Source organism: Myotis brandtii, unplaced genomic scaffold (genome assembly GCF_000412655.1).
Source record: "Myotis brandtii unplaced genomic scaffold, ASM41265v1 scaffold550, whole genome shotgun sequence".
In the NCBI taxonomy this organism is placed as follows: Eukaryota; Metazoa; Chordata; class Mammalia; order Chiroptera; family Vespertilionidae; genus Myotis; species Myotis brandtii.
The window spans coordinates 1,273,085-1,285,782 of NW_005370043.1; the positions used below are offsets into that span (position 1 = coordinate 1,273,085).

Genomic DNA, 12,698 nt, shown 5'->3' on the forward strand with positions numbered 1-12,698 from the left:
GTGTGAGTAGTATATGGACCTTCCATATACAACTAGAAGATACAGGCTCAGAAGTAATCACATCATGGGTAGAAAAAGAAATTATGACTGGGCATGGGAGCTTTCCTTTAGAGGGCGAATGAGAGAGGGTGGTTTTTCTTAATGGAAAATGAGTATCATGGGAAGTTCATTATGAAGAGGTTACCTAGGTTTTTGGTTATTTAAACTGCACTCTCTAATGCATATAATTTGTATATAATGATTCACTCATGGGTAAATAAGTATGGCTTAAATACACACATCACATTCATTAATATTCAAGGAAAGGATATGGGCCTAGATGTTACCTCAATTCCTAGTGGTTCAGTTGTTTACACACACAAAAAAGACTAACCCTTGACCCATGGAGCCAGCAGTGCTACAAAACATCAGCGGTTTGCAAACATTACTTAGCAGCAGTAACGAAAAATGAAAAAGTATTAAGAACCCTGATCTACACAGCAAACAAAAGCAGAGAGACTCTATTTAAGGAGAGGCCAAGAGTCTTAGAGTCCGACCCTGTGAGACTCCCTCTTCCATAGTTTGGTTGCTCCTGAGATAAGTACCCTAAGATTCAATGTGGTCCCTCAAAAAATTAAGAATAGAATTACCATATAATCCACCAATTTCTCTTCTGGGTATCAACCCCAAAACTTCAAAAACATTTATTTTCAAAGATATATGTACCCCTATACTCACTGCAGCATTATTCATGGTGGCCAAGACATGAAAACAACCAAAGTGTCCCTCGACAGATGACTGGATAAAGATGTGGTACATATATACAATGAAATACTACTCAGACATAAGAAGAGATGAAATACGTCCATTTGCAACAACATGGATGGATCTTGAAAATATCAGGCTAAGTGAAATAAGTCAGACAGAAAAAAGTCAAGAACCATATGACTTCATTCATATGTGGGATATAAAACTGAAAGCAACAACTGAATAAATAAAACAAACAAACAAACAAAGACTCATAGACACAGACAATAGTATGATGATTACCAGAGGGAAAGGGAGTTGGAGGGGAGTAGTAAAGGGTAAATAGGGTCAATTACAGAAGATTTGACTTTGGGTGAAAAATACACAATGTAATATACAAATGATGAATCATGGACTTGTACACTTGAAACCTATATAATTTTATTAACCAATGTCACCCCATAAATTTAATTTTAAAAAATGGTCAAAAGACACATTTGGCACACAGGATAGGAAAGAGTAAGGGGACAGACTGAATGGTCTCATTTTCTGCGAGGTTTTTTTTTCCCCCTCAGAAGTGTACATCTCTGGTGACACTCAAACAAAATACATCCAGACTTTAAAAAGTTAGAAAATTGAAGTGCATAAGCCCCTCAACATTTCGACCAGCCAAATCCTCCAAAGCCCCTTATGCCCACCCCACTGTTCTTTAGCTGCTCAAACTGTAGCTACAGAAGCAGCTAATCTGCCTCTCCATGGCTCCCCTTTGAATGCAATCTGTGGCGGGCAGCAAGTGTCTTTCAGTAGAATGCCTAACCCTCAGTGTCGGCTCTGCCTTAAGGGTGCTCCCTGGAGGCATCACCGGAAGGCTGGGCTGGACACAAGCCTGGCAGCACTACCACTTTTTCCCCCCCAAGGTCATTCTTTAGTACATTTCTTGCACAGTCTGTAGAATATGACTGACCTGATGCCCTGATACTGTGTTCAGATACAAATCTGTGGCTTAAACCCTGGAGGAGAAACTACTGTTGGTCTGAGGGTTTTCTGTTCTGACAAAAACCTTTAGAGACAGCTTTATTTCAATGAACAGAATGAGGAATTCTAGTCCTTTCCTTGCTTCAGGGGTAGATAGTAATCATCCCAGTGCAACTCTTAACTTCTCCAGAAAGCCTTTCCTGAAACCCACATCAATTTTCAAAACTCATACCCACCAAAAAAGATTAAGCACTCATACTAATTTCAGAATGTATTTGAGATGACTCCAATGCTCTTTAAAAAGCAACAAACAAACAAAATATATTAAAAGAAATCAACCAAAGCATTAAAAAATGGCCAGTGGTAGAGGAGAAAGGAAGAATAATAAACCCTAAAAGCCACAGCAAGAAAGCTGCTACAATTGAGACAAAAAATTAGTTCTGAGTTTTCTAGCAACTATAGAGAGAGAAACACAAAGTTGCCAAGATTTAATTAAAAGAAGTAGAAAAGGTTCACCTCTCCAGGACAATTTTCTAATTTATTTTCCAGCCATTTCCCTCCCCCGCCCCCCACCTCCCGCCACAACTACAATTGTCCTTAGACAGAGAGGTCTTGGTGCATTAGGTTCTCTTGTTTCCTTAGCATCACCATGCCTCTCAGTCCACCTAAGATGCCCTTTCTCCTTTACCTATGAAACTGGTACTCACAGTGCCCTGGCAGGAAGCCTGTGCTGACCCTCCTCCCAGGGCAGGTGCAGGGCTCTTCCTCCTGCTCCAAGAGCAACATGTGTTTCCCACTGATGCAGCGCCCTTCATAGTGCATTATAATCGTTTAGTTGTCTGTGTTTCCCACCATGGGGGCTGAATGCATTTTAATATACTTGAATGAATATAAAGAAGACACTAAATAACATAATGGATAATTCCTGGACGGCAGTTTTATAAAAATGCAGAGACATTCCACATATGGCCCTTTCCTAGGCAGTGAGCAATTACCAATTACCCTCCACTGTCTTATATTATTAGTTGGAGAAAAAAAGATCCCCTTGCTTTAAAAAGACAGCTAACTACACTCCCTGAGAATAAAGAGGAATCTTATCTTCTCAGCTCAGTTCAGTTCAACACACATTCATTGAGTACCAGTCAGTATGCTAAGTGCAGGGAAACAATGATGAATAAGACCTAGTCCTGTTCCTCTTAAAGTCTACAGACCTGCCTGGGGAGACATAATGCTAATGGATAAGTGGTCAGCAAAGGTCCAGTCCTGACCATGATTTCCTAGAGGAGGCATTGTCTAAGCTAATCTTAAAGAACGAGTTCACCTGGTAAAGGGACATTCCAAGCAGAAGAAAAAAAATGCAGGAAATGAATATTAGGCCAAACAACAACAACAACAAAAACCAAAAAACATAGTGCATACATGGAAATTTTAAGTTTATTTTTATTGAAGTGTAAAATATAACAAGGAAAGTATATGGGGAACAGTGGTAGGGAAAGAATCCATACGAGGCTGATGGAGTAGGTAGGATTCAGATCACAGAGGAGCTTGTGGGCAATGTTAAGGAAATTGGATTTTAACCTATAGGTGATGAGCAGCCTCCGAAGTCAGGAACATTGATTTTCATTTTAAATAAATTACTTTGGAAGTAGTGTTGCTAATGGATTTGGGGAGGGGGTGCTATCTGGGAGCAGGGAAATCAGTTAGCAAGCTGTTGCAACATTTCAGAAAATGCATGATGAGGTTTTATAAATGGTTTTAAATAGCCAAGTAATAATGATGCTTTCCCCCTTCTTTTAAATAAATCACCCTGGAGCAACTAGAAAAACAAGAAAGAAAAATGCAAAGTCTATACGTAATGAAAATATAACCCTGAGACACAATATATATGGAAAGGAAGCCAAATGCAGTGAAGAACAAACAGGGTATAAACAGGCACCAGGGCAAAAAATGCCTACAGCCACAAATCTTAGGTAAAGATAGAAAAACAGAGTTCTCCAACGATGACATTTCCCAAGGAGCAATCTGTTATTTGGAACCAAGGGAATGTGGCCAGGAATTGGCAGTGGGGAGTATTCCTGGGACTGACTGAGAATAAGGAGAAGTTGGAGAGAGAAGGCAAAATAAAGAACCATTCAGGCAGTTCTATCTTATGGGAAGAACCTACTCACAGACAAACATCTGGGGTTATTTGGAACCTCACTGAGAACCAAGGAGGATTCTTGTTAAGCTGAAACAGAGCTCTGATCTATCACCAAGAAGAACCCCCTCAAACAGTCCATCCAGGAAGAGCTCATGACATAAAAAAATGAAATGGTTAATAATAACATAGCAATAAAAGAAAACAGCACAAGAATCATCAGATAATATAGATAAGTCTTTGGATTGTCTCTTCTCTCTAGATACTTGCTCTTTTGGTGACTTCAATTTTGTGGTTCAAATATATCATCAATATGCTGACACCCTTCCAATTGATATCCTTAGCCCCAACTTCCCACCACTCCTACTTCTAAATTCAGTCTCAAATCTCTACCTGCTCACCCCACATCTCAAAGGGGGACTTAAAGGAGCTCAGGACTGAACACAGCTGGCTCCATATCCCCCCTCTCCCTGGTTCACCACCCAAGCAGGCCTTCCCAGGTCATCCTATATAATAAAAGCCTAATATGCAAATTGTCCCCTTGGGTGGTCATTCGACTGGGAGTTTGACCATTCACTATGATGTGCGCTGACCACCAGGGGTGGCACGGAACATGGTGGGCATCAGCAACAAGGTGCTGGCAGCGGGCAGCAGTGGAGGCACTGCTGGCCCTGATGGGCCCCGATGAGAGCGGGACAGTGGTGGGATGGTGGCAAGTGAATGGGCAGTGCCAGGCCAAGGCAGGTGTGATTAGGGGCCCACAGACAGTGACCAGCAGCGGCAGTGGGGGGTGGGGCCGCTGCCCAGCTCCCTGATCGATCGCCCTGCAGGCAGGATGGTGGAGCAGGTGAGGTGGCGGCGCCAGGCCAAGGCGGTGTGCCAGGCGGGGCTGCAGAGCTGCAAAGCTGGGGGCGTGAACTGGGGCCTGATCTCCGCAGGCCATGCCGAGGGACCCCACCCATGCACAAATCTGTGCACCGAGCCTCTAGTCCCAAATAAAATCGTAAAACCCACAGATTCCCAACATTCACAGTCCCTCATTTATTTTTATCCACAGCATTTTCATCACCTGATATATTTTATAGACAAATAAACAGATGATCATTCAGGTTAGATAGAAAGATAGAGAGCAGCACTTATATAACACTGTTTTGGTGCTTTACAGGTATAATTAACACATCTAATCCTCCCATCGACCCATGAAGTGAGAGCTGTAATTATCCTCTTTATGTAGGTGAGTCAAATGAGGCACAGCTCAAGGTCTTGCAGCTAAGTGTGGCAAGCCAAGGTCGGAATAAATGTCAGTCTCCAGCTACAAGTTCTTAACCACTATCCCTCATGTAGAGGCCTATACAGGGTGTCCCAAAAAATGTACACCCACTGTGAATGACTATTAATTCCAATGGGTTAAATCTGAAAAGAAAGAAACATCAGTTAAACTATAAGATGTAAAGTTTAGACACCCTATATATAGATGTACATATAGGGATGTGTATATCATATACATATTTTTCCTGTCTCCCACTAGAATGTATATGCCACTAATGCAGGGATTTTATTGTGTTTATTATTTTAATCCAAGCACCTGGAACAAGGGGTTGGGAATATAGTAGGCCAGCAATAAAACTTTATTGAAAATGGGAACTTATATCTCTTTCTAACAAAATAAAATTTGATGCTGATTTAAAAAAAAACTGCTATTGGTTTCCAGTATAATAAAAAAAAAATGTTTCAAAATAGAAAAAAAAATATGGATATCTGTCTGCAGAATTGCAGAAAATTTTATGCAATACAAGGAAAAATGAAACTAAGAAATTTGAACATTTTAAATTCGAAGTGATGTTTCCCAGAAACAATTCTGCCACGTTTATCATTATATGCAGTATCAGCATTAGGAAAAGTCCAATCAGATTGGTAACTTCATAAATCATTCCTGAGATTCTACGTTAAAAAAAAATGAGAGAAAAGGTGATAACAAAGTCTTAAATCAAGACCATAACAATGGGAATGGAATAAAAGGAAGCACTTAAGAAATAACTATGGGTGATATTAGCAGAGGCTGTGGCTTCATTTAATTTGGTGACATACACTGACTTCCAGGTTTCTATCTTGAGTAGCCTGGTCGAAGGTAGTGTCACAAATGTGTCAGGTTCTAGGGGGTCATGTTGACTTTATTTTACCTGTGGAATATCCAGGTTGAGATGTTGAGATGGCTATTAGACATATAGATCTGCAGTACATGGTAGAGTCTCATTGACTTGAGAGTCATCAGAACATGGAGATATTAATCAAAACCATGAGTACTGGATGCAAGGAGAAGCTGGCCAAGGGCAAAAAGCTTGATAGCATCAAGAGTAGTCTATTTTGCATTATATATGTTCAGTAAATACTTGTGAATAAAGGGATGATAGTGCCAATGACCTCCCAAAATTTAGGAAAAATTGACTGAGAATCTGCCTTTTAATTAAACTGAGAAACAGTGATTTTTGTAAGCCACAAAGACCTCTCTTTTACTACCTTTTTCAACGTAGTTTTGGAGTAGGGCTGGCTACATTTCCTGTATTTTACTAGACCTTAAAAATCCATGCATCTAATTTGCAAAAATAAGTAACTTCTACATACATAATCCATCAATTCAACAGGTAGTCACCCAGTACCCCTGATTTGCAAAGGCATCTTGCTAGGGCCAAGGATGAGGAGTAAGTTGTGTGTATAAAATATGGTCCTTATCCCCAGAGGGTGTAAAATGTAATTTGGAAAGAAGGAGATAAATAAATCTGCTAAGAGTTAATTAACAACCCCTAACTCAGGGAGATTCCAAAGTTCAAGGTTCCTAAAGGAAAGAGTCTGTGCCAAGTGTTTGTCAGAGAGAGAGAGAGAGAGAGAGAGAGAGAGAGAGAGAGAGAGAGAGAGAAACTCACTCAGTGGAGCATCATCTCTTTTTTTCTCATTTTTGATCTATTTTGTACCTTCTTCCTGAAACTCAAAACCTAAATCAAGACTTCCCTTGCCTGCCTAGAGTCCCAGCTAGGTTACCTCTGAGTCAGAGTTCTTGGAGTGACAGATTTTGGACTCGGCATTAGAAGGGGTAGTCAGTACTGAAAAGAGAAGGGATGATTTAGGGTGTTCTAGATTTTCCAGAATAAAAATCCTGGAGATACTTAATTTCTTGGAAATTCTCATTCCTAATTTAGACAAGTCACTTTGGACAGAAATAGAATGTGGTTTTGATGAACTAAAGTCAACTCTCATTAGAGATCTTTCAAGACCCCTTTTGGTATCATTAAATATCAACCCAACTGAGGGATTGAGTAAAATTCCCTGTAGATGCCTTCATCTGCAGAATGCCTTCATCATTCACCAGAAGTCTGGGATCTCCCCAGGGGGCCAGGTCATCAAAGCAAAGGAGGGGCAGCACCCCTCAAGAAAGCCATCGTCATTTTCATAGTAAGCAGCTGACTTCACCTACACATCCTCTCCTACCATTGACAGCGCTTTCTGGACTCACCTGAATGAAGATGTATTCATCCTGGACGACCAGGGAGCTGATGTCAATGGAGCGAGCAAAAGGCCCACTGCGGGTGGTCTCAGCACATTCCTGGATCCTGCAGGTGAGGTAGTGAGCATCTGGAATGGGAGGGCAGAACGACATTTAGACACGGGGGAATGGCAAGCAAAGCTCTCCTCAGCCCATGGAGCTCTACCTCATGGGAAGTCAGTGATGCCATTTAAAACAGCACTGAGATGGCATTTTCTTGTCCACAACATTTGTAATATTTTTTTTAATCATAAAATATAGTTCAGGCAAGGGAGTAGGGAAAGAGTAAAAGTGGTATAGCTTTTTGGAAGAACAAATGTGAAATATCTATCAGAATTTTAAATGTACATCTTACACCAGTAATTCTAATTTGCTCTTAGAATAAAGCACCAAAAACTCAGTGAAAAGCTGCAGTAAATACATGTAAAAAACCCATGAGGGTTGACATGACAACCTGCTTCTTTCTCAATAGCCAGTATCTCAGAAAGCTCCCTACACGGGTAATCAAAGGTACACTCAGGAGGCCATCTGCTTATCCCTCTGCCCACAGGCTCATTTTCCCCTATTTACGATTCACTCTCACATTTGGACACTTTGAAAAAAGAATCAAGTGTATTCAAGGCCACCCCAAGCAAAGTCAACACCTACCTAAACCTTGGCTCATGGCAAGAGGCCAAACTCATGCCACTTCTGGACTCTCCCCGTGCTTGTCACTGCCCAGCAGGGTGCAAAAAGTCCAATTTAACAGGAAAGAAGTAGCCCTAAAATGAGTTCCTGAAATCCACAAAAAATTCAGGGACCTTATAGTCTTTAGAAATCTTAATGCTTTTATTTTTCAAAACACAGAGACATGAAAATAAGTGCTATGGTACCCACTGTGTGGTGAGAACCCAAAGTGGGGGCTTGGAAAGAATAAATTATCAGGCAGACCTGGCCCCCAGATGAAAGTGACTGAGAATCACAGGGGACTTTGGGTGTCAAAGGTGAGCTCAAGCCTTGAGTTTGCAAAAGGTGTCAAATTTAGGCTTTGGACATTATCTCCAAATGAGCGTGGATGTAGTCATATAAGATTCCATGGTGAAAATGAAAGAATATATTTATCATATAACCTGAAACCCCAAAATAGGCTTCCAACAACCGTGGCCTTTTTATTGGCTTTTTAATAACAACAAATGCCTGATGGGATGGATTCAAGCCCGTTCTTTGGAGATGAGAGCAACACCTCTGGAGCTAGATGCCCTGAGTTTGAATCCTGGACTTGCTACTTGCTCATTGCCCTTGGTTAAGCAGCAGCACTGCTTTTCATCTGGGAGGTTCAGGCAGGTTAGTATTTTCCTTGGAGAATTGCCATTAGGTTATATGATTATGTATGAAAAATGCTCAGTACCATGTATCGTTGGATAAATTTTAAAAGATCAATAAATATTAGCTCCTTTTTTACTCTGAAGAAAGAAGGAGGGGGATTTAACACTCAGAATCTTTCTTACATTCAATTTTTTGTTGTTAATCCTCACCTGAGGATGTTTTTTCACTGAATTTCAGAGAGAGTGGAAGGAGAAGGAGAGAGGGAGAGAGAGAGAGAGAGAGATTTTACTGAATTTTAGAGAGAGTGGAAGGAGAGGGAGAGAGAGAGAGAAAGAGAGAGAGAAACATTGATGTAAGAGGGACACATTGATTGGTTGCCTCCCGCATGGTCCCAGATAGGGGTCGGGGATCAAACCTGCAACCCAGGTACATGCCCTTGACCAGAAATCGACCCTTGGATGTGTGGGCCGATGCTGTAACCGCTGAGAAACACAGGCCAGGGCATAAGTGATATTTTATTTTATTGTTGAAAATTAAAAGAACATGATATCACAGATCCTACTAGTAAAACCATATTCCAAACTTATATCACTGTTTACTTTCTTTGAGGGTGATGGGTGTGCAGACAAGAAAGGAAGGGTGTCTGAACTAGAATAATCAAGGAACCCCTGAAAAAGAAGGCAGTTCTATGTTTAGCCTCGATGCTGTAGCTGAGAAACACAGGCCAGGGCATAAGTGATATTTTATTTTATTGTTGAAAATTAAAAGAACATGATATCACAGATCCTACTAGTAAAACCATATTCCAAACTTATATCACTGTTTACTTTCTTTGAGGGTGATGGGTGTGCAGACAAGAAAGAAAGGGTGTCTGAACTAGAATAATCAAGGAACCCCTGGAAGAGAAGGCAGTTCTATGTTTAGCCTGACGGAGAAGTGTGCTATGTGAGAAGGGAATTCCTGAAAAAGGGAGTGGAAACCGCACAGTGTCAGGCAGGCAAAGCTCCTGGAAGGCACTATATAATTACATGTGGACTTTGATTAATGTTATTTCTGAACTTCCATTTTCTCTCCTCTCCTTAAAAAAAAAATCCTCAAATGAGAAACTAGAAAGACCAGATTGGATGAAGATCTCATTTGCATACCCCTGTGGGAAAACCAGAGAGTGACTTCCCAAATGTCTGAAAGTCACATCACCTTCAAGATTAATGAATTTCTAAATGTCAAATGTCTTTCTAATGTATTTCTAAGACCTGGTGCGGCCACTGCTCCACTTACAACAACTGAAAGCCCAAGGCCGTGCTCCCTGCACTGTTTGATGAGATCTGTTTGATGACTTTAGAAATATCTGGCCCTGCTAGATGACCTGTAGGGAAGGTGGTACCATCTCTCTAGTGAGTCCAGCCTCCATGCCCTCTCACCTTGAAGATGGACTCAGGGTCTCCTAGGGTGGCCTTGGACTGACTGATTCATTCTTTTTGTATTGGCTCAAGGTGTATAGAGAAGTTGCAGGTGTCACTGCCCCCCCCCCTCACCCTGAGGTTCTAGAAAGCAGAGAATGTAAGACAGGTTCCTGTCCTCAGAAGAACCCCAGACCAATAGTGAGAATGGGATATTCACAAGTGAACATGCTCTGGGGTCTGTGTGAGATAGAGTATGACCTGGGGGATGAGGAGAGAGAATGAAGGAGATAATCCGTCATCCTTAGCCTTCTTAATCTCCTAGGGGTTTGCATTTCTGCTAGTTTTGCAGAGCCTAGGGAGGCAGCCTCTAACTTTCTCCATTCAGCAGGGCAAGCTTTTCATCCATCTACATCAACAAGTTTCCCATAAAGTCCAGCATTTCTCACTCTGCCAAGCCTTCCCCAAAGCGTCATCTCCTTAGAAACGGGCAGAAAGTCTTAGCAATCTTTGTTTCTATCCTCAGGCTGACTTTACAAAGCCTCTGTAAATGCTGGTTAAACAGAACTGAATTGCATTCAAAGCCTAGCAATTTTGATGTTGAATTATATTGTGACTAGTGATTGTGTTTTGCTTTTGAGATGACTAAATATTCAAAGTATTCTAAATGTCTTGTCTCTTGTCACCTCATAGAAAAATCTTCCCCTGATTCCTTCTATGTCAATCTCTTTGGGTAATATGCATATTGTCAAAAATTGAAAAAGAGGGATAAAATTGTGAACAAAAGTAAATTCAGTTCTTCAGGTCTTCCTTTAGAAGCAGTAGTTCTCAACCTTCCTAATGCCGCGACCCTTTAATACAGTTCCTCATGTTGTGGTGACCTCCAACCATAAAATTATCTTCGTTGCTACTTCATAACTATAATTTTGCTACTGTTATGAATCGTAATGTAAATATCTGATATGCTATATGTGTTTTCCGATGGTCGCGACCCACAGGTTGAGAACCGCTGCAAGAAATACCCAGGACCTATTTACTTTAAATAGGAATGTAAACTCTCAAATGCAAATAAGTAAAACCAGATTCCAGGAAGCTCTGACAAGTTATTTCGCTTCCATAAGCCTGCTTCTCCTTTACCGGGAGAGGGGGACTAATAGTGCAAAATATGGACATTGACATTACTGCAAATGCCTAATACAGCACTTAATACTAAAAACAAAATCAACAAACCAAAAAAAAAAAAGTAGCTCCCATTCCTTCCTATTATGCTTACGGATTTAGAGTTTTTCTAAAACTTGTAATTGCCATAGGAGAATTCTAGTGTCTGTGCCTTCTAAGTGGTATGTGGTGTGGTGCAGCTAACAGGGTTATAGACAGTTAGAAATCACAGCAACCTGGGCTACTTCATAACTATAATTTTGCTACTGTTATGAATCGTAATGTAAATATCTGATATGCTATATGTGTTTTCCAATGGTCGCGACCCACAGGTTGAGAACCGCTGTGAGGAATACCCAGGACCTATTTACTTTAAATAGAAATGTAAACTCTCAAATGCAAATAAGTAAAAACAGATTCCAGGAAGCTCTGACAAGTTATTTCGCTTCCATAAGCCTGCTTCTCCTTTACCGGGAGAGGGGGACTAATAGTGCAAAATATGGACATTGACATTACTGCAAATGCCTAATACAGCACTTAATACTAAAAACAAAATCAACAAACCAAAAAAAAAAAAAGTAGCTCCCATTCCTTCCTATTATGCTTACGGATTTAGAGTTTTTCTAAAACTTGTAATTGCCATAGGAGAATTCTAGTGTCTGTGCCTTCTAAGTGGTATGTGGTGTGGTGCAGCTAACAGGGTTATAGACAGTTAGAAATCACAGCAACCTGGATGGGTATCTTAGTTGCTTGGAGCATCTTCCTGTGCTCCGAAAGGTTGCAGGTTCTATTCCCACTCAGGGAATAGAGGTGATGGGTTTGATCCCCCATCAGGCTGAGTATTAGAGGCAACAGATCAATTTTCTCTGTCACATCAATGTCTCCCTTTTTCTCCCTTCCTCTATCTCTAAAATCAAACATATCCTTGGGTGAGGACTGAGAAAAGAAAGAAACAAAAAGGGGGGGATTAAAATACACTTTGTGCCTTTTTGTGATGATTGATCAAAAGATAAAAATGTGTGGGGATGTGTGAGTGTAAGAAAGCAAAAAAAAAGTGTCATATATGTCATTAGGCTAACGTAGTGATGTTATGTGCATTTTCTAAGTAAAGGTGGGTTAGAACCAATTGACTAAAGAACATCAGTTTAACTATAGAAAAACTGATTTTAAAAAATCCAGAACATGGAACAGAACTAATATATACTATACTTGAACCTAAGTGTGCTGCGTGGCATTTATCCCTGGTATATTTCTGTCTACTGTCTTCAATTCTTGATAATAAGCCAGAAACTCTTCTAGTGCTTTGCATTTTAATCTCATAAAATTTCACAGCACTCCTGCACCATAAATTTTATCCAAATTTGGACCATAATTCCTAAACTTTCAGAAAATAAGTATAAGCTTAATGAAAGAAATTATTTTATTAAGAGAAAGAGAGAGAGAGAGAGAGAGAGAGAGA

The 12,698-nt window shown here is 40.5% G+C and overlaps 1 protein-coding gene across 1 annotated transcript in view; it reads right to left on the reverse strand.

Annotated features, from left to right (window-relative positions):
• The window catches only part of SORCS3 (sortilin-related VPS10 domain containing receptor 3), a gene marked incomplete at its 5' end in the record, with an annotated part of 543,035 nt that overhangs the window by 128,178 nt on the left and 402,159 nt on the right, over positions 1 to 12,698 (reverse strand). The window contains one exon of the mRNA XM_005878303.2: positions 7,347 to 7,465. Within this exon, the coding sequence (XP_005878365.1) occupies positions 7,347 to 7,465 (119 nt within the window). The remainder of the gene's footprint in view (positions 1 to 7,346; positions 7,466 to 12,698) is intronic.